General features: G+C 47.2%; 1 protein-coding gene and 1 pseudogene across 2 annotated transcripts in view; one reads left to right on the top strand and one right to left on the bottom strand.

Moving 5' to 3' along the window:
- PRKCH (protein kinase C eta) overlaps window positions 1–22,124 on the top strand; it is a 223,987-nt gene that overhangs the window by 133,326 nt on the left and 68,537 nt on the right. The window contains exons 8-9 of the mRNA XM_080672043.1: window positions 2,836–2,979; window positions 3,170–3,343. Of these exons, the coding sequence (XP_080528169.1) occupies window positions 2,836–2,979; window positions 3,170–3,343 (318 nt within the window). The remainder of the gene's footprint in view (window positions 1–2,835; window positions 2,980–3,169; window positions 3,344–22,124) is intronic.
- LOC308253572 (E3 ubiquitin-protein ligase ARIH2-like) lies at window positions 18,461–20,188 on the bottom strand (annotated as a pseudogene). The gene is made up of 2 exons: window positions 20,018–20,188; window positions 18,461–19,795 (listed from the first exon to the last, which is right to left on the bottom strand). The product of its transcript is annotated as an E3 ubiquitin-protein ligase ARIH2-like (transcript).

Here is a 22,124-nt window from a genome sequence, read left to right as displayed (position 1 = left end):
CGGCCGGAGCAAAGGCGGTGCTGGCAGCCGGAGGAAGGAAGGCCCATTCTTGCATGAATCTTCGTGCATCGGGCCTCTAGTACAATTATATGACAAGAAATAATGAGCATGCAGATATAGCAAGAAGCAGGAAAAGGATTTTTAAAAATCAGCTTCCTGTAAGTGTGATCTGGTAAAAAGCGGGGCCTTGGTGGGGCCCAGGCAGTGCAGTTGCCCCATAACAATGGGCTCAGCTTCCTCCTCTCTTAAGGGGTTGAACTTGAAGCTGTTGTAGTTTCTCCACAGCCCTGGTATCACAGTTCTATCGTTTTGTTCATGGGTTACAGATCTGTCTCTCAAGTTCATTGACAGACAGGAACGCCTGCCTTTCAGGCCCTGGGAGTGGGTGGAGTCATGTCCATTGCCTTGGACACGTTTTGTCTTGCCCCCCCTCCCTGCGTGACCTCCCTACCTGCTGTTTTCTATTAGAGCTTCGGACACTTTCCAGGCCCACGACCTATCGCAGCCTACCTGGCCCGGGGTCAGCAGAGAGCTGGGAGGGAGCCATGGCTATGGCTGTGATCTTTGAAAGGCAGAGCTTGATACTGACAGCCGATTCAGGAGAATTCTAGACTTAGCTACTCAAGGTGTCTGGGTGCTTAGGAGAGGAGGTACAGTCACTGTTGGGTTCTTAGTTATCCAGAACATGTCAGCTAAGCACCCCATTTCCTTTTTACTGAAGGACACCTGGTAAACGTTGTATGTCTTGATATTTCAGGAAGGCATTGGCAAAGTCCATCAGTGTTTCTGTCTTGTGGAGAGACAGGCAGGATGCTAATACCACAGGGGTGGGATTGGGGGCGGGGAGGGGTGTCTGATGCACAGGACAGCTGCTCCTGAAGAGCACAGATGAAAGATCTCAGCCTCAACCAGAGCTTCTAAAATACGATGGGAATAAGGTAGACCATGCAGGCACCTGTCATATACCACCAAGTATCTCTCATATTCTGATATTTCATAATGAAAAAACCAAAGTTACCTGTTACTTTATAGTACACTATTAAAAAGAGGCAGAGAATTTTAAGTCTATCAAAAGAGAAGAATGGGTTAAAAAAAAATAGATTGGGAAACACTGGCATGGAGCTTTCTGCCAGTGCCAGCCCAGCCAGGGGAAGTATTGAAGTGGAGGAAGTGAAATTCAAGCGGGTGAAATTCTTCTATCTTTGAAAAATGTGTGTTCAGAGATCTGGAGAAGAAATTATTAAAACAATTGGATTTGTAAGACGATCCATTTTATATCTTGCTATCACTGTTTTATTGGGTTGAAAGATAAAATCCTTATAGTTTGAGGCTTTTGCAGTTGTTTATTGCAAACATTGTTTAGATGTTGCCCCAGATAAGCTTTTTAAAAAAATCGAAATAGGTCAGAAGACCCAGGATGTTCGACTTTTGATTTGTTGTTTAGTGGTAACTTGTATCATAAATGTCCCAAGGTGGACATCTGCAAGTCACCTTGCCTTTAGGGAGTGCCCTCACCAAGATGGGGCTTGTCCCACTGGGATGGGGCTGGAGAACCCACTGAGGAGGCCATACTTCTGGTTCGGTGTGATGAGACTGGAACATGCATTGTGCTGGTGGTCGACCTTTCTAAAGGGCAAGTGACTATGTATCGAAGATCTTCAAAATTAACACTTTGCCTTAAAGAATTCCATTTCCAGAAAATTATCTTAAGAAAATAGATTATGAAGAACATGATGATAATGATGATGATTATAATGAGGACAACACAGCTCATGTTTATTGAATGTTGCCTATAAAGCACATTCAAGAATAAAGCACCAATCTAAGTGCTTTATGTGCATTTATTCCTTTACTCCTCATAGTAACTCATGTAGCAGGTGCCATAACATCCCCTTTGGTAGAAGAGGAAACTGAGGCACAGAGAGGATGGGTGGGTAACTGTGCCAAGGTCACTGGGTTAGGTTGCAGAGCTGTGACTGGAACCCAGGCAGCCTGCTTGGAAGGCTAGACACCTGCTCACCCTGTTCACTGTGATATTATTTATATTAGTAAAAATGGGAGGTAACCTGTATTTCTAATAGCAGGGGGATTAGTGAATAAATTGTGATACATCCACAAAATGGAGTATTGGACAGCCCTTACAACTCTTGTTTTTTGGAGGATATTTAAAGATATGGAAAATACACGTGACAAAACATTAAATAAAAATGTGGTTATGAAATGATTTTATTATATTTTTAAAATATTATCAAGTGTGTATGTGTGCGTAATTGTTTTTATATTTTTTGTTTTTGAGGGAGGCTGGTGAGATCATAGGTATTTAAAATTTTATCCTTCGTACTTTTGTTCATTGTCCAAGTTTTTGCATTGAATTTTATTTCTCATGTAATTTAAAATATTGTATAAATAATATTGCTTTATTCATTCAAGTCCTCATATGGAGCCCTTGATCCTCTGAGCCGTTATTGAAGACCTCTCTGTAGGCAGTGGACACCAGGTGGCGCTCTCGGAATCTGACCACCCTGTAGAAATCCACTGCAAAAAACCAGAGGGATCAGACTAAGGCATTTTTTGTGTTTCTACACGTGCCCACTTGAGCATAAATTGAAAATCTATGGCTTAGATATATTTTAAATGATTTTTCCCCCAAATACAGTAAGCACAGATCAGGGGGTCGTCTTGAATGGCAAAACCCGATCACATGTCAAGCTGAATTGATCTTACCCCACATGTTGTATTAAGTGTTGAAGCTGCAAGTAAGGTATTTTCCACCCATTAATGCTTCATGCGCACACTGTGAGTTCTGACTCCATGTATTCCTTCTCTTCTTTACAGAAGCTCGTTTCCAGATCAACTCTAAGACGACAGGGAAAGGAGAGCACCAAAGAAGGAAATGGGGTTGGGGTTAATTCTTCCAACCGGTTTGGTATCGACAACTTTGAGTTCATCCGAGTGTTGGGGAAGGGGAGCTTTGGGAAGGTGAGTCTTGGTTTTCACTGTTTGGATTAAAGTAAGCATATTATGTGTATGTTGTGTGGTGTGTGTGTATGTGTGTGTGTGTGTGTATACACACTCACATTTCCCATGTGCCCTCCCCTTTCTGCCCTGTGCGTGCCCACACCCTAAGAACTGCAAGAGTTCTCATGCTCCTCCCACCGCTTTGCCACAGGTGATGCTCGCAAGAATAAAAGAAACAGGAGACCTCTATGCCGTGAAGGTGCTGAAGAAGGACGTGATCCTGCAGGATGACGACGTGGAGTGCACAATGACGGAGAAAAGGATCCTGTCCTTGGCCCGCAATCACCCCTTCCTCACTCAGTTGTTCTGCTGCTTTCAGACCCCTGTGAGTATGACTCGGATTCACCACCTCCGTGGCCTCCTTTCTTACAGGGTTGAGACAATAAGATGTCAAAGATTTCATAAAGTAGAATATCAGAAACTTTGGGGCCATGAGCTCCCTTGGTAGGGCCATCTGAAGGTACCCACGGACTCCTGATGACTGTGGGAGAAAGTCGAGACAAATGAACTAAGCAGTTTCTTTCATGCTGTCCTGAAGAAGGATCACATTGAGGGCTGTGTGTCCTATGGTTATAAAGGTCTTTATGGTAAGTCTTCTCTAGCAGAGTGAAGGTTACCAAAATCTAAGGATAGAGTAAAGGTCATGGGCTGCTTATCTTGGTGACTTTGACCTTGGCTTCACTCCTAAATGTTTAACAAGAGCTCAGACCAGGGTAGGCCCAGAGAGGGCACCTTGATCTGTAATGTCCCAAGGCATTGCTCCTGGCCTTGACCAGAGACCCTTGCCTTCGTTCTGTGGACTGATCCTGGGATTCAAGTCTGTCTACCCTCTAATGGTGTGCAGTTAAAATGCAATGCTTTTGGCTGCAGTTAACAGAATACCCAACCAACCATTGTTTATGCAATAAACAGAAAGGATGAGTTTAGTTCTTTAATATAAATGTTTTTCTGGAGGATTCTGGTGGTAGCAATGTTATGGTTGACTTAGTTGCTCAGTGACATTGGACATCTCTTTCCCTTGGGGTCTCACGTTATTTGCCACAATGCTAAACATCACACCTCCTGGGGCAGCATCCAGAGGAGGAAGCATGGAGCCAGAGGCACAGGGCTTCATGGGCCACCCTCGTTTTATCAGAGAGACAAACTTCTTTCTAGACTTGAATCACCTCACTTTTAGCTGCAAAGAAGGCTGGAAGAGCAAATATCTAGCAAGGGGTAAGCTGCTTTACCATGATAGACTCCCACCAACCATGACTCATCTCCTGGGGCAGGCCACTGTGCTGCCCAATTATCACTGAGCTTCTGTTGTCAATGAAGAGGGAAGATGGCTCCTGAGAAGTCACCAAGAGAGTCTGCCAAGGTGTTTTAGAACCTTCTTGTAGTCGAAGGCATTCTGGGAAAGTGAATTTGGGCCATGTACCTTGACTGTGCTACCATCAGGGCAATAGAGATGGGAGCAGGATAGGAACATCCCACCTGATCCAGAGATGGTGCAGTGCAATTCCAGGAAACCAGAGAGTGAGTTAGAATTTAGTTAGGCAAAAAGAGAATGAAGGTGGATATGCCGTAGAGGGTAACAGCAGTTGCACAAGTGTGGCCATGAGCAAGACCATGAGGGTGAATACGGCCAGCATGTGTGAAGTATGGAGGTTGAGGAAGGGCCTGGTGAGAAGTGAAGCTCAGAGGTGGCTGGGGCCAGCCTGTGAAGGGCCTTGTGGGCTGCGTTAAGGAACATGGATTCTAGTCCTAAGAGCAAATGGAAGAAATTTAAGCAGAGATATGGCATATCAGATTGCATTTTTCAACTAGAAAACTATTTGTTTGCAAAAGGTAATATAAGCATCCTCCAATATCCATATCCTCTCTCTGAAAGACACAATTATTACTGATTTCATGTGAAGACTTTCAAAGAATATTTTGCACATGAAAGCATACATGCATACCAATTATACATTCATATTTATTTTTTTAAAAATACAAATGGTGGTATACATTGCCCACCATACTATACCTTATTTTGTTGAAAATTTAATAATATATCTTGGTGATTGTTTCATATTTGTATATACATAACTGCCTCATTTTTAATGACTGCATAGTGTTCCATTTTGAGCCATGACACAATTTATCTTACTTGTTTCTTATTGCTATGTACCCAGTTGGTTGTACCCAGTCTCTTATTTCAATCAGTGTTGCAGGGAGTCCCCTTGTGCTTCTATCTTTATATATTGTGCTGTTACTTCTATACTAGTGGCCCAGTACATGGATTCGTGCACATTGAAAGGAAATTTTTTATTAGAAAGTGGCTGGTGGGGCGGGTCTGGGCAAGATGGGTCAGACATGCCCTGGAGCCAACCTCCCCTGTTCCCTCCCCAGCTGGCCACACCTGGGGTGGCGCTGCAGCTCGAAGGGCATCTGCGGTGACCGCAGCTCAGCAATAAACCAAATTCAGGGCTGACAGCACCCCAGCAAAAGCATAACCCACGGCCAAAGGTGGAATCGCGTGGCCCCGAGAGGAATTGGACTCCTTCTTCTCTGGTTCTGGGGTGTGTCACCTGAGAGCCACCACTGCCAAGTCACGGCAGCTTGGCAGCTCCTGTGCTGAACATCTGCCCCCTGGGGGTCAGTGTACATCATACCTACCGGCCAGTTAGATGGTCGGATGGTCACTTAGCCTTTTATATATGTAGATGATACACTATATGAAATTGTATTGCTTGTTAAAATTTTGACTGGGTCCAATTGGCCTTCTCCCCCATAGTGGTTAAAGACAGCTAACATTTTACCACCGATATACTAGGCATTGTTCTAAGTGCTTTATGTATACTATCTCATTTAATCCTACAGGAACCCTGTGAAGTAAGTTCTATTAGCATTACTCCCATTTTACATATGAGGAATCTGAGGCACAAAGAAATTTAGCTTCCAAGTGGCAGCAGTTTTGGATCCAGGCAGTCTGACTACAGAGCCCAGGTCCTTACCACTTGCTTGCTGAATTCCTAAATTCACACGCCCAAACCACGAGAGGACCGATTTTCTCCCACCCTCCATCACAGCTTGCTATCTATCGTTTTGATGATCAGAGGGATTGAAAAATGGTTCTTCCGAATTCTGATTTGCCTTTCTCTGACTGTGAGTGAAGCTGAGCATTCACAGATATTTAAAGGTCACCTGTGTTCAAATCCTTGTTGTAAACAGTCATGTGCAGCCTGGAGCATGCGTGGGGCAGGGAAGGCTGGAAGCTGGGAGCTGGGAGGATGCATTAAAGGGGACACACAGTGTGTCCTCCATGCTGTCCAAGCACATCGGAAAGAACGGGAGTGGCAGCTAATAGCTTCTTAGGCCACATGCTCCCTGCACTCGTTCTTCCTCCTCAGGGTCTGGGCTCCTGGAGGCCACACCCTCCTCACCTCATGGTCTGTGGTGCCTCCAGGCAGCCCTGGCTTCCATGCTGCCCTGTCACCCCTCCCCTGGTTCTCTGTTCCCAGGCCTGGGGTCCATGGTTCTTGTGGAATTCCAGTTCTGCTGTCCTCCACTGCTGCCTAGACTGTCCCCAAAATGCTGTTTCCTGTGCTCTGCACTTTGCCTGATATACAGCCCTTTCCCGTCCTCACGCCCTTCATCCAGATGTTTTCTCGGAGACGAGTGGGGTGACAGCTCAGGCTTGAAACACCCTCGTGAAAAAGGATGGTACCATTTGGTGGGTGATACCAGTCACCCGCCTGCATCTCAGGCTTGAGCCTTGTGCTCATACCATGAACCAAATGGCAGGCACCTATGGCTCAGGTCATCCTCCCAGGGCCTGAGCCAAAGAGCAGATGGTTTCCTGTGACATTAGGTCAGATGATCTTAATCAGCTGGTAACCTTTGAGTCAGACAGTGGACAGGCATTTAGTGAGCCTAAGTCTGGTTGTGCAGCGGCTGTTGTCTCAAGTTACTCGCATGAACAAATAATGAGGTGTCTCATACCCAACTCCAGGGAGTCCCTGCAATTCCATAGAGGCAGTCAGAGGTGTCACGGACAGTTAGATTTCGTTATGGTAGAGTAGAACAAGAAATTAACTTGGAACAGATTAGTACCCCAATGAAAGTAATGTGTACAATGCAGAATTTTCTAGGAGAGTATAAATTATACAATATACCAAAGTATTAGTGGCCACATGGTTTCCAGTGTTCATCAGGTTAAGCCTTCATTAGCATGGGCAATCTTTTTCCTAGTGGCATTTCCTGTGTGGCCACAAGGTGGCAGTCGTCACTGCAAGGTGATTTTTCTTTCTCCACCAGCCAGAAACTGACATCAGGGTTGAGAATTTGTGCTTTGTAGTAGATGTCTCCCAAGCAAAGGAGAAAGGGAATTTTCTGCTACCCTAAATCCAGACAACAAAATAGGAGGAACCAGCTTAAAAGAATCAAGTGGGTTTCTCTCATGCTGAGGGCAGAGATACACAGTTTTCATGTTGCTGTGGTTTATGACTTCTTTCAGGTTTGCAAGGCACCAGATTCCACAACATGTGCGGCATTTGCTTGCTGTGCATCTGTCCATCTGTCAGAAATCCTCAGTGACTATCCCCATTTGCTGTTGAGAAACTCACTGTAAAGAAGAGAACAGGTTAGGGACTCTGAGAAATTACAGCAGGCAGATCGTTACTTTCCCGCTGCTGCGCCTGGCAGGCCCCGGCCTCTAACGTGAGATGCTCACCAGTGTATAATGCTGGGCTGTGACAGTCTCCCAGGGAGAAATCTGCCAAGTATCGTTTCACTGTGAAGAGCCTGTGGAAACGGCTCTCCTCTCCTGTCCAGCCCTGCGGAATGAGCGCCTCTGAAGGCCAGAGAAAGGGGGAAAGACACTTGCTGAGGGTTCCTCAGACTAAGTGGTGGAGACAAGGTTCAGCTCTGGGTCAGGCTGACTCTGGGGCCCCCGCTGTGTGCTCGGACCCAGCAGTCCCTGGCCTTATACCACATGTAGGTCATTGATTCAGCATCTCCTTCGGCACTTCCTCCCATCTGCCCTGGCTGCCCTCCAGCCTGCTGGGAGGAAGCAGCATTGCCCTCGGAAAGGGCAGACCTGCGTTCCTCCAACTTTGTGTTGCTCTGTCTGAATGGCTTTGTGAGCCTACCGTAACATGCCTTTGAACCTTAAGGTTCTCATGGTTAAAATGAAAGCAGGACTGCTGTGAGGGCCAAAGGAGAGGATGCAGACATGCTTTGTACACACACAACACTATTCACTAGTGAGTAGGCTCATTGTGGCAGCGACCACTTCCCTCCCACACCAAAGGAAAATGTCCTGGGGCTTCCCCGTGGCCAGCACAGACCCCACATCGGAGGATGGAGCAAACACCCCAAAAGTAGGAATTTTGGATCTCCTATTCTTCTTGGAACAAAACAATAAGTAAGCAAATTTCATATATTCCACTTGGATTGAATTTCATACATTCAACTAGGATTGTAAGCCCATAAATGATTGCCCCTGATTTTTGCATAATAATACCTGTTACCTGCAAGTATATCATTAATTGGCATCCTCATAAGTTTCTGATAGCATTGTAAATCTTAACACTTGGTGAGTTATTAGATCATCTGAATCAAGACTCATAAAAATGTTTATACTCTTAGATCTGCTTATTGTGTTTCTGATAAGCTAACCTAAGAAAACAACATAAGAAATATAGAGTAAGTGTTATGCATAAAGAAGTTTAATTTTCAGTGCATTATTTATAATAGCAAAATATTGGAAACAACTTCAGCATTTAGCAATAGAATTTTACTTAATTACTATAGCTTTTGGTGAAGGTTTTCAGCCAGTAAAGAGATAGCTGAATGTTAAGCAGTTAAATGATTATGTGTCAGACGCTGTCATAAGCACCTAACATGTGTTACTCACAGTGCTTACAACAGCCCTGTAAGACAGGTACAATTATTGTCTTCACTTTGCTGAGTGAAAAAGTGAAGCACTGAGGAGTTGAGTCACTCGCCCAAAATTCAGTACAGTAAATGGTGGAACTAGGAGGTTAGAGCCCAGGAAAAAACAGAGAATTTGTGATGATTACTGGCCAGTATCCATATCAGTGAACTGCCACACCTGGCCCCTCCTCCAAAAAAAAAAAGACTGGAAGGAAATTATGCCCATAAGCCCTCAGGGACTGTACGAAGGCAGTGAGATTTTCTTGCTTTTTCCATTTTGGCAATGTGGTTATATTTCTTTAACAATGGCGGTGAGAGGAGGGAGGCATTATAAAGCCAGGGAGTGCAGGCCTCCTTCCCCACCCTTTCAGGTTACATTCCCGTCACACTCCTTTCATCTTCGCCAGTGACTGCTGTGTCAGCAGCTGGGCCCCTGCATTTATGGCCTGGAATCCCGGACCCCCACCCCCAGCTCAGGGCTTCCACTGTGGCTCTCCTCCTGGTGCCCAGAGGGAAGAACAAAGGTTCGGCAGTAGCAGGAAGGGGAGCGGCAGAGTAAATACTGGTCAGATGCTTCCGTCTTTGTTCAGAGACCCAGTTTATTGAAGCAAAGGTTTCCATTTGGAAAACATATGATGCTGTGACCTGCCGAGAACCGCCTCTCCTCAGCAGGACCCGGCCAGGTCCGCACAGTGAGCCATGCAGAGCCCGTTCTTTGGGGGACGCTCAAGTTTGCGTTGGGACATGTTGTGTAGGCAGGTGGGCCACAGACTGCAGGGCCCCTCCCTGTACAGGGATAGAGGCCCAGTGCTCGCCCCACCCTCCTGCTCTCTCTCTTTCTACCTGTTGGTTCTTTCCTCAGGACACCCGGGCTACTGATTGATGTGTGTCCGGATGTCCACTGGGTGTCAGCCTGCTAGGGTCGTCCACAAAGCAGGTGCCCAGAGCTCCTGGCAGGGCATCGCTTTACATAAGAAGCCACTCCCCCGTGTCACTCCGCAGAGCAGAACCCCCTTCCCCCCAATGCAGGGCAGGGGGTCCTGGAACCCTGTGAGCTAGATGCTGCCCTTACACGGCTTGTGCAAAATGCTTTCAGCCTACCGAAACCAGGCTTAAAACATGTCACCAAAACATTCTTTTCTCTGTATTATTTTCTCCCTGGCAAAGGTGTGTGTACATGTATATGTGCATGTGCTGTGTTGAGACAGACAGACAGGCAGGAAAAATAGACACAAGAGAGTCATGTGGGCCTGGAATGATGAACCTTCCAGAATTTCATCAGACAGGTGACTACGCTGCAACCTTTTATACGAGAGTCCCGGGTTCTAATTCTGGCTTGTCTCTAGGAAGGTTCCCTGCTTTTGATTTTTCCCAGATACGCACCTCCACCTGAATCCTATGTTCTTTCATCAGAGACCCATTGGCAGAAATACCTCCAGAAAGTGTCCCTCGGGCTGGTTTTTTGTACGTGGGAGCTGGGAGGCTGCCCCGCAGCCCTGCACAGCCCTGCACAGTCCTGCCGTTTCTTGCCAAGTGTTCAGGGAGCATCTGGCAGGGGCAGCCATGCCCGCTTGTCTGCTGAGCGGCTGCCAGCAGCTGGCCTGGGGAACGAGAAGGCACCCATGGCTCCTGGAGCAGCATTGCCCCCTGTGCTCAGAGTCGCATTGATGTCCTGGGTAAGGGGACGAGGCCCTGAGATGATGGGTTAGGTGAGGAGAGGGGTCGTGCAGTGGAAGAAGCTGGAAGACTTGCCCCGCAAGGGAGGAGGGTTCGGGAGGCCTCTGTCGGCGCCTCCGGTGAGCTGGTCATTCTCGGAGCCTCAGTGCGTGGGCTTTGCAGAACGGCTGGGTGAAGAAAGAAAGAGCAGCAGCTGCTGTCCTTTGGGACCCTGGCATATGTTTTAGATGCATCATATCATTACCAGTGTCCATAAAACTGCACGTTTTGGCATTCCATAAATACCTGTTGAATGAAACATTTCATTTAATACCCAAAAACAATCCGGGGAGGTACAGAAACGGTTGTCCTCATTGTAAAGATCTGGGAACCAAGGTCCAGAGGAGTTAAATAACTTGCCCAGGTCACACAGCAAGGGAGAATCAGACCCTGGGTCCCTAACCAGATCTTCCAGCTCAGTAATCTATGCCATGGCCATCATGCCACACATAGAAATGTGCTCTTTATGGAATGTGTACAGCTGAGAATAATGACATTCGCCAGGAATAAAGGAGATATATATATATTGTTTTGTGCCTTTTATGAAATACCAGAAGATATTTTCTCTTTATGTTTGGAACTAGGTTTCCTCTTATCCCCTGAGCAGTGACTTACTGCAAATCTGATTCGGTCCTCTTATGGGTCATTGGTTGTAAGTTTGCCTTTGGCTCAGATAAAAATAGAAAGTGAGCCAGAACATGGTGTTTCCCAGTTGGGCATGATCCCAACTATTAATAGTCTTCTGTCTGGGGACAGAATGCACACAGGCTGTCTCCAGCCCCTGGGCTGCAGGGGGTTACTGGGACCTCTGCCTTGTCCTCTCGGGCCCCCAGGCTTCCCAGTTTTCTGGGGGTAAACAGGGCCGTGAAAATGAGAGGGAAATAAGAGAAGCCGAGGTTCGTGCTGTTCCTTTGGCTTGCTCTGTTTGGGTGGGACTGCCAGGAGACTCAGTGTGACAAAAGGGTTTGAAAGGGTTGGCATGTTTTTCTGCAGTTTGAGGTTATTCAGTTGTAACTGGCCTTGATGTCGCTCGCCACAGTCATTATTGATGACGTAGACCCACCACCCCTGTGTTTGGGAAGATGGCTCGTGGATTGTGCACAAGCTCTGGTGAGGTGCCTGAGGCTTGCCAGGGTCAGACTTGGCCCCGTGTTTCCCCGTGACCCGTGAAGCTCGATGGTGGGAGCCTCGGTTATGGTTTTCCCCGACCATCTGGGAGACTGCCAAGCAGAGTCCTCTGGCCTCCACAGGGCCCTGCACGGCAGCGCTGGGCTGGACGTGCCAGGACTGGCTCTGGGAATGAAAATGGGATGGGCTGTCCGGGTCGTGTAGCTCAGTGGTTGAGCATCGACCCATGAAACAGAGGGTCATGGTTCAAATCCCAGTCAGGGCACATGCCTGGGTTGTGGGCCTGATCAATGATTCTCTCTCATCATTGATGTTTCTGACTCCCTCTCCCTTCCTCTCTAAATCAATAAAAACATTTTAAAAACTCTTTTTTAATGTGATGGGTTATCTGCCAAATAGGTTAGTGAAAGACCATCGTTCCGGGGTCACACTGATTGAGCACTAGGCGAGAGAAGCGGTTCTTTTACTGCTCAGTCTAGCTGGGAAGAGGAGATTATACACATGGAACAGCAGCGTGCAGTAGATTGCACAGAGCAAATGCAGGCATCGTATGCAACAGGAAGTGGCATCAAAAATAAACTCTGGATTCAGGGGGACAGCCTTGCCTGTGTGTCAGTCTTTCCACAGGAATGGGCCAGCGTGGCTGTAAGACTGACATACCAACTAGCACCTGAGCTTTGAGCAGCATCGGGATGGGAGGTGTTTCCCCAGGACGCTGGGATCTCTCCAGTCTTGACTGATGGGGGCCTTTGGGCCAGAGCTTGAAGCTGCACCTGGAAGTGGCTACAGTGGGTCCACCCACCCCTACCCCCAGCCCCATCCCCCACCCAGAAAACAGAATCGTGCCATGTAAAAAGCTGACTGCTCTGGTGGAAACCACAGACCATAATATATTGTAGCTTTGAGATACGTGCGTTTTCCACAATTACCTCATCCCTGGTAGAAGCCCAGCTGTGTCCACCCCTTCTAGGCCCAGAGCTTGCCAGGGGTCCTCCCGGCAGAATTGGCCCTGTCTGGCCATGTAAGCCCAGCCCACTTGTTAGAAGAGAGAACAGCCCCTTGCCAGGTGAGGACAGAAGGTATGCTTTCAATCAGCAAGTGCCTTCACGCAGCAGGGAATAAGGTGCAGTGTGGACCCTGCCCTGGGGAGTTGTGCTCCGGGGCCTCTGTGGGCCTGGCAGGCTGTTCACATATATCTGGATGGCTGGCGAGGGCAGGCTCAGAGCAGCCATCTGCTTAGAAGGGACTTGTCTTGAAGTCCATTTGCAAATGCAGCATACTCCCCCCCCCCCCCCCCGGATGGGTACAGTGAATTTAGAACCTGATGGGGATTATCATCGCAAGGAGTCCCAAGCCAGCACTGCCTCTGCGTGGTGATGGGTTCCCTGGCACTACTGGGCTGGGGCTGGGGGTCCGGAGCAGAAGTAATGGGAAGAGCAGCTCAGCCTGCTTCCCTTGCTCACCGTTGCTCTCTGGGGAGTCTTCCTTGTCCATCTGGAGTGACTGGTCTCTTTACCGACAGCCCCTGCACGAGGCTGCAGGGACACTGCACCCCCCACATGAGCCCTTGTCGCAAGGCGGACTGCTCTTCCTGCCTCTGCCGTCAGCGAATACCTTGCAAACCCTCCCCGCTCTGCTGGAGGGCTTTGGCAGGCCCTGTCTTCCCTTCAGGGCCACCCAGGGAGTGTCTGTTTCCTTTCTGTGTGAGTTGTCCAACTCTGAGTTTGTTTGTAGAGCAAAAGAGCAGGCTGTATTTACAGCTCACCCCTACCTGTTTTTTTAGGACGGCCTGTAAAGATTTATCGCTTAGGTGTTACGAAGGGAGTCTTGGAACTCTTCCCAGAGCCTCTTAATTCCATTCTTATGGTGTGTGGTATATGATATTTTAAACATTCAAATGATGTCACACGTAATTCCCAACCAAAACAAGAGAGGAGAGCTCTTCTAGCAAACCCCTCCCCTCCCCAGCACCTGTTTCTCTCTTTAGGTGCAGTGGACACGTCTGCTTCCCTGTTCTTCTTCGGCGCCTCTCACCTCCTCACTCCCAGGAGCACTAAGCCATGGTCTCCTAGAGCCATGGAACTAGCCGATGTCCACCCCTGGCCAGACACAACCGACAACGTAGGGAACAGATAAGGCGGAGTTGACCTAGAGCCCAGTGAAGGTTCTCTTCTGGAAGCCTGTGGGATTGCCTGTCCATTAACCCTTTGTCCTCTGCACTTGGGCTTCAGGGCAGATCTGAAGGAGGGAGTTCCCTTCCTCCTGGCTCAGGACTGTCCCCACCATGCTGACCCTCACCGACAGGTCTAATGGCTTATTTTATTTTTTTCCATCACCATTTATCCCCTCTATGCCCTCTTCCACCTCCCTCCACTTCCCTCTCCCCTCCTGCAGTCACCACACTGTTGTCCACTAATAGTTTTAATAATCAAATGGCTAGTGAATTTCCCAGCAAAAATATATAATTAAAAAATCACTCATTTGCATAATGTGATGTCATTTGCCCACTGCTAATATTTGAGGTGGGATAACCCCTTGTCAGGGGGGCTGTCCTGTGCATAGTAGAGTTAGAAGCATCGCTGGCCTCTGTTCACTACAGGCCGGTAGCACCTCCCTTGTTGTGACAACCAAAAATGTCTCCAGATGTTGCCAAGTGTCTCCGGGTTGAAAAATCACTGCCTTGTGTGAATGTCAGTTCAGTGGTCTGTCCTACATATGAGAAGTCAAGCGGGCTAGAAGATCACTTTACTTATTAGGGGCCAAAGCAAAGAGTGTCAAATCTTCCATGTAAAATATAAGCATTCTCTCTCCTGCCCCCCCCCCCCCCCCCGCCCCACTCCTGAGTTTATGGACAGGCCAAGTTCCTGTTTGGGGCCCAGCTATCAGTGGCTGCACTGTGGCACTTGCCGGGACAGGCCCCGGGCTGGGAGGACAGCGGAAGTGCACAGGGTCCGTGGAATATGAGGTGCCAGGGGTCCTGGACAGGGAAGCCTGCTGTGATAAGGCAGAAGTAGCAGAGTCTGCGGTGAGTAGGGAGCGGAAGATAAGCTCTGTGAGCATATATTTAAAATCAGTTGTGTTTAAAAGCCAGCACTTGAAATAGCACAGCTTCTCTTGTTTTGGCATTGAATGTTTATACTTCCACTTTACCGTCAAGGCGAAGACTCAGTGGTATTTTATGAAAATCGTCACCTCCACCCTGAATTCACAGGGATGCCTAGCTGTGATGAGCAAGCGTGAAGAAACATGTTTCAACCAGTGTAGACAAATGTGCTGGTAGCAATACAAATGTGCTTTGAGGAAAACAAATGGCTATTTTCTTTCTTTTGTTTTTCACACATGGAAATGTCATTTCATCTTTTTTTTTTATTTCTTTATTGATTAAGGTATTACATATGTGTGTCATTTCATCTTAAAGATACAGATACCTTAGATGCTTTTTTCAAAACTGAGTGGTCTCTAAATATTGAAAGTAAACCCTAACCACTAGAGACACTGGCTGTTTCTATATTGAATGGTAATATTGTATATATCTTGCCTTTTTAAATCAACTCAGTAAATGTTTACTGAGCACACATATGTGCCAGGGATTGAAGACATATAGAACAAAACGTGGACCCGTTCTCCAGTTACTTTCAGCCAAGGATCATGCTAAACACAGATACCAACAACACTGTATACTGGAGAGAAGAGAGTCATAATGTGGTCCTTGGGGAGGATGGAAGAGCTCCCAGAGGGAGGGCTGTCTGAGCTGGGTTTTGAGGATGAATAGGAGCTCTGCAATTATAGAGTGGGAGAGGGGGACAGGCCTCCCAGACAGAGGTAATTCAGTGCAGAGGCAGAGAATTAAAATGTATGATGTGCCTAGGAAGCCCCAAAAGAATTGATGCAGCAGGAATGTAGGAGAGGAAATGGGAGTAGTGAATAAGAAGCAAAGCCATAATGGGTCTGACATCCATTGCTAAGAAGCTTGCCCTCAATCGGGGAGGTGAAAGGATCTTGCAGGTTAGAGAGCAACATGAGATTTACATTTGAGGAGGTGCACCCTGGTGGCTGTCTGCAGGAGGGGGATTTGGGGGTGCTCCCTGGTGGTTCTCTGCAGGAGGGGGATTTGGGGTGCTCCCTGGTGGCTGTCTGCAGGAGGGGGATTTGGGGGTGCTCCCTGGTGGCTGTCGACAGGAAGGGCAGTTGGGGGTGCTCCCTGGTGGCTGTCTGCAGGAAGGGGAGTTGGGGGTGCTCCCTGGTGGCTGTCTGCAGGAGGGTGAATTGGGGGTGCTCCCTGGTGGCTGTCGGCAGGAAGGGGAGTTGGGGGTGCTCCCTGGTGGCTGTCTGCAGGAGGGGGAGTTGGGGTGCTCCCTGGTGGCTGTCTCCTGGAAGGGGAGTTGGGGGTGCTCCCTGGTGGCTGTCTGCAGGAGGAGGAGTTGGGGGAAGAGGACTGGGAAGGATCTTGAACCAGTCATCTGTTCGACCTGCTTGCTCCAAGGCAGCGGGCTGAAATCAAGGAAACAGTAAGGAGGTGAAATTGAGAGGAGAGGCCAGAGTCCCAGCCAGCTGAGAGAAGAGAATATGATGAATTCACTTTGAAAGAAATCCAGGGATAAGATGTTTCTTGCTCAGAAACAGGGTTCAGATGGGAGATTAGATTTTGTTGTCCTTCGTGTCCTCTTGGTAGAAGCTACAATTTAAAATAGTTCAGTAGGTGTTAATAGATGGAGAAGAGAGGAGAGCTGGAAAGGGAATTCTAAGTAAGAGTGGAGGAAGGTGGAAAGGATGCAGCACGAAGAATCAGAAGGAAGTGATTTCACAGGACGAGGAATGAAGTGGCCAGATGAAGTCAGTTCACAACAGACTCAAAGTACCCATGGATGTAGGGTGAGGTTTCCGCCTTAGTCTGTGCTCTCATCCTTGCGCTTTAAAGGGCCCGCCTGAGCTCCATGTAGCCAGCTGAAGCTTCTCTACTGAAGTTAACACAATGCCCTCTCTTCTGGGCAAACCTTTCATCCATTTCTGATCACTTGGCCCCTCCTCCGATTAGACTTGCCTCTTTACTCTGGTCCCCCTCCTGCTGTAGTAAGGTCTGCATCTTCCTTCCTCAGTGGACAATGGAGATCAGTGTTTCACCCATATTGCAAAAAGGCTTTGGGAAGAGATTGTGGGGAGTCATTTGCTTGAACACATTTCATTCCCCAGCCAGAGAGAGGGTCCAAGGAGAGCATGTTGAGGCCTCACTGGAAGAACCAAACTCAAAATAGCACGCGGAACGCACATTCTAACAGACTTCAGGGAGCACTGCGCACTGTGGGGCTGAGGAAGGAATAGCCTCTGGGCCCGCGGATTCCCAGGCATCGTCTTGGGGCAGATGTGGGATATTCTTGGCCAATTCACTACTTCTCTAACTGGGCAAAATGTTTAATCAGACAAACACCGAATCTCTTCCCTTGAGGCAAAAAGATCTCAGTCATCCACAGATCGGAGGAAGAGATGAAATCTTGGCTGCTTTGAGAGGTTGCAAAGTTTAGGAACCTCTGTTATGTAAAAAATGACCAAAATAAATGGCATTTCTACTTTTTATTCTATAGCCTCATACAAAGTAAATCCATAAATATTGTCAACAGACCTGCTGCCATTTGTTGCTTATACCAAAATCTTTATAAAGAGAATTGCTCTATGTGAAATAATGATTTAAAGGAATCCTATAGTGCATACCTTTAACTAAGTAAACCTTTTTTAAAAAAGTAAATAATCACCTAAGCTATCTTGACTGTGAATCAAAACTCAGAGTTTAGATTTGGGAATATAATTCAGAATAAAACACCATGTTCAGTTAGCAGTAATCTACTTTGAGATGCCATGCCTGTTTTTCCAGACTGAATTATCTTTAAGTTATCTTTAGTAACTAGACTATTAATACCATGTCCCCTCATTTCCATTGCTTGATTAGAAGTGCAGCTAATTGTAGGACTGCATAGAAATGGCATTGAGAATAGTATGTAACTGTTTAAAAAAAATCATGGTTTTGATGACTAAGTACATCAGGAAATAGGTAGTATAAGTAAAAAAGGAAGGATATATTTGTTTATTTTCTCTTTTCTTTAAACATGCTATCAAGTGTTAAGTATAAATAGGATGTAAGGGGAAAATAAATTCTAGTTAAAATCATTTTGCCCTGAAATCTCCAGTTCTCTGGATGCTAAAAGCCATAAATATTTTTGTTTCTCCTTGCATTTGGGCTTCTGTCTCTGAGTGTCAAGGTTATGGGCCATTGTATTTATTTTTCCTCATTTTTTCATGTATTTCCTTTACAATTACATTTGAACCGTAAAAGAGAAAACCCAAAATTTCATAAATAAAGGGAAGTGGCATCAAGCAGACCCACTTCTTTCTTTTCTTCTAAACACTCCAGTGCCAATTTATGTTTTTAAAGGGTTCTGTGGAATTCTATGATTGCTTTGCCTTTTGTTTGTACAATTGTCCAACCTTTGAAAATTACCTAAGTTGTAAAAAATGTTCTCTCCTCCCATCCGGGGGTAATTAAAAATCCTGAAGAGGCCAATTCATAAAGGCCTCTCACGTAGTAGAAACAAAAAGCAAAAAGATGAAAACAAAACAGATTGACTAAGGTGTGTGGCCAGTGTCTCTCAGAAGAGGGGCCCTGGCTGCCACCTGGGGTCATGAAAGGCAGAGCCCCCAGCATTCAGTGCAGTCGCGGGGAGATCTCACAGCCACGCCTTGCTTGCTCTAGCATGTCCATGTCCAGCCCAGGTATCGTGGCCCGCTTTCGCTGCTCGGCTGTGTGCGTCTGGTTTCCCAAGTCCCCTCTGTCATCGCTGTCCGCACACTCCATTTTCCATGACAGGTTTTCAATCTCAGCCTCCAGTTGAGCCTGCTGGTATTCAAACAGCTTCTTCCTGGGCCCAGACTCCATGTAGTATGCACATGGGTATGTGTATTGCAGGGTGTGTCGACACTTGGCTAAGAGCTTGGCAGGGTTCTGTAGGTACTGCCTGTCAATCCATGTCCCCAGATCATTCATGACCCACTCCTGGATCTTCTCATGAATCCGCTGGTATGTCTGTGCTTCCAGATGCAAGCTCTTGGTGTGGTTTTCCCACCTTTCAAAGTAGAACAAGTATTTCTTGAGGGCCTCCCTAGCTGGGCCTGCTGGCTCTGGCTGACGACTTTGGGGTTCTCCTTATACCTACTGCACTCATAGTCCTCGCTGCCGTGGGCCTTCCAGTCTCCTAAACATACCCAGCAGAAGCTATATTGACACTTGGAGCACTGCATGTGATTGTAGCCTCTGCTCTTAATGCGGACATTGCACTTAGGACTGTCTTTAGTGTGAGCACTAATATTGTTGGCTGTTTCAGAGTTATCGGCACACTTCAGGAGCTATTTCCAGATTGTGGCACAGTCTGTGGGGGTGTGATACATCAGACGACACTTGAAACAGAAGACCTCGTTGCGCCGATCGTCCTGAACTTGGCGAGCTCTGGGCTGTGGTACCTGGGTGAGCCTGAGGCAGTCTGCACCAGGGCACAGCTGGAGCTGGCAATGACTGTCCATATAGTCCCTGAAGAGGTAGCACCTGTATTTGTCTCTTAGCTCTCCGTTGAGCAATATTGGAAACACAGAGTCCTCTGGTGTTCGGAGTGGGCAGTCCTGAGCCATGCAAGAGACTCCCACACCGTCTTTGACAAGCACTGAGCTGTGCTGCTCCCAGCAGCTGCAGCAAAACTGGTGCTAGCAGACCAGCGAGAGTAGGTTTTCCCTCCGCACAAACTGCATACACACTGCACAGTGGTGAGGGGATGGGCTGTGGGGACAGGTTTCGATGGATCGGGCTGAACTTGAGCCTCAACGAGCAGCTGAGCCAAATTAGACTTGTATCTGTCCATTATCTCTGCAACTTGCAAGTAGAAATAACCAATATAAATTTAGTAACTAAATGAGACACCTTTAGGACAGCCAAGCTGGTCATGTGCTCATTGAGAGCACCCTCGGACTCCTTGTAGGTCAAGCAGATGAACTAGTCCAGTTGTCGGCAAACTCATTAGTCAACAGAGCCAAATATCAACAGTACAACGATTGAAATTTCTTTTGAGAGCCAAATTTTTTAAACTTAAACTTCTTCTAACGCCACTTCTTCAAAATAGACTCGCCCAGTCCTTGGTATTTTGTGGAAGAGCCACACTCAAGGGGCCAAAGAGCCGCATGTGGCTCGCGAGCCGCGGTTTGCCAACCACTGAACGAGTACTTCCTCAGGATCAAAGGCATCGGCCCCGGCTGCTCCACATTGCTGGCTACTCCCACAATAGCCCTCTATGTCCCCAGGGTCCTTGTCCTCTTCCTCTTCTTCACAATATGGGTCATAGTCCTCTTCATTACTGTCAGACCCCTGGCTGTTCATGTCCACAGACATCTTAGCATCCAGCCAAGTTGCAAAACAGGAAAGCAGGTTTTTTCCCCTCCCCCTAAACCTTACCACCACCTCAACTGCATTAGTGTTTTTATCTTCTGTAATCCTTGAAAATCTTTCAGGAAGATGTTACCCAAATATTCTGTCATATAATTTACATCGGGAGCTGCCGTCCCACAGCCGCTGAGCCTGGGCGGGCCAGACTGGGTTGTGCCAGGCCAGAGGGATCTCCCCGCTTCGCTTCCTGAATTCTTCCACAAACTATTTCAACTATGGGCAAGGCATTTCAGCTATTTGCACTTCAGTCACAGAAAACATGTGGATAGAAGGAATCCAGGCAGTTTGTTCCAGGCTTTCCTACCATTCTGGTTTCAATTGTATCAGGAAACAAAAATCACCTTCTGCCATGTTAGTTCCGAAAGGGTTTATTAACCCTCACCACGGTCCAGGCACCATGCTTGGTGGCATCTGGGCTCTGTGTGCAATGGTTTCAGGTCCTCCATGGAAAACAAGATCAAGCGCACAAGCCAGTGTGGCCGGCACAGGGATACTGGGCAAGGTGTGTGTGGACCAGGGACATCAGAGGGCCTCTACCAGGAAGGGTAGACTTCGCCGTGTCCCTGATTGTATGTTTGCTGCTTATTGATGCGTTAAGAATATCCTGGCCCAGATGCTTCACAGTGTACTGAACTGTAAGTTAGATCACCCCGTTGCTTCCCTAGTCTGGTATATGTGCCAAGAAGCTTCGTTGAGTTTCATTAAAAGACATGGCCACTGCCTGGCTGGCATGGCTCAGTGGTTGAGTGTCGACCCATGAATCAGGAAGTCATGGTTCGAATCCTGGTCAGGGCACATGCCCCAGTTGTAGGGGACATGCAGGAGGCAGCCCATCAATGGTTGTCTCTCATTGATGTTTCTCTCTCTCTCTCTCCCTTCCTCTCTGAAATCAATAAAAATATATATATTTAAAAAAAAAAAAAGACATGGCCACAGTGCATCCAGTTTATGAGGACAATGCTTGGTCTCTGAAAAGAGAGCCATGTGTTCCTCCAGGTTTGAAATGCAAGTCCCTAAGGCAGGGGTGGGCAAACTTTTTGACTCGAGGGCCACAATGGGTTCTTAAACTGGACCGGAGGGCTGGAACAAAAGCATGGATGGAGTGTTTGTGTGAACTAATATAAATTCAAAGTAAAGGAGCGGAGGGGAGAGCAAGAGAACCGGATAGAACAGCCGGATCCGGCCCGCGGGCTGTAGTTTGCCCACAGCTGCCCTAAGGGCTGCTCCTATTGGAGAAATAGTGCTCCTTCCCAAAGACTAGGTCTCTGAGCTAAGGCAGGATGGATCATGCCCAGGGGCTGACAGGGGTTGCTGGTGATTGAATTAACTTCTGCTATCTTCTGGGCTGTGCAAAATAAGTCAAAAAATAAAAGGTAGGCATTAGGTTCTCTCTCATTGTTTCTGCCTTGAAGCCTTTGTAATCATTCTTAAGGTGGTTAAATTCAAGTTGTTTCTGGTTCAGGAATGGTGCAATGCAATTTCCTCACAAGGGTGCTTTTCCACCGTGACCTCTTTGACGTCAGTAACTGTTTCCTGTTTATTTGAACTCCCTATTCACCCTGTAGCTGACTGTGTTGGCGAGGAATCAATGCGGGGCACTTATAAGAAATGCAGCACAGTGCCATTGCCGAGGTGTCCTTCTTGTCCACAGCAGTCGATGGCGCTTTGTAGCTTTTGATACAGGGTTGGTTCATTAGAGATAATTCCAAAACAATTCTTAGAACGCGGGCAGATGAGTCTAGATGTGGCTCCCAGGTTGACGTTGCTTCAAAGCCATAATTAGTCATTAACTTTTACTGTTGTTTCTAGTCTTTTAATTATTTCCAAAAGATAATGTGCATCTTCACTGTAATACATCTTTAAATGAGAGTTATATTTGTAG

Source organism: Plecotus auritus (genome assembly GCF_963455305.1).
Source record: "Plecotus auritus genome assembly, chromosome: 1".
Lineage (NCBI taxonomy): Eukaryota > Metazoa > Chordata > Mammalia > Chiroptera > Vespertilionidae > Plecotus > Plecotus auritus.
This window is presented reverse-complemented; position numbering and strand designations above follow the sequence as displayed.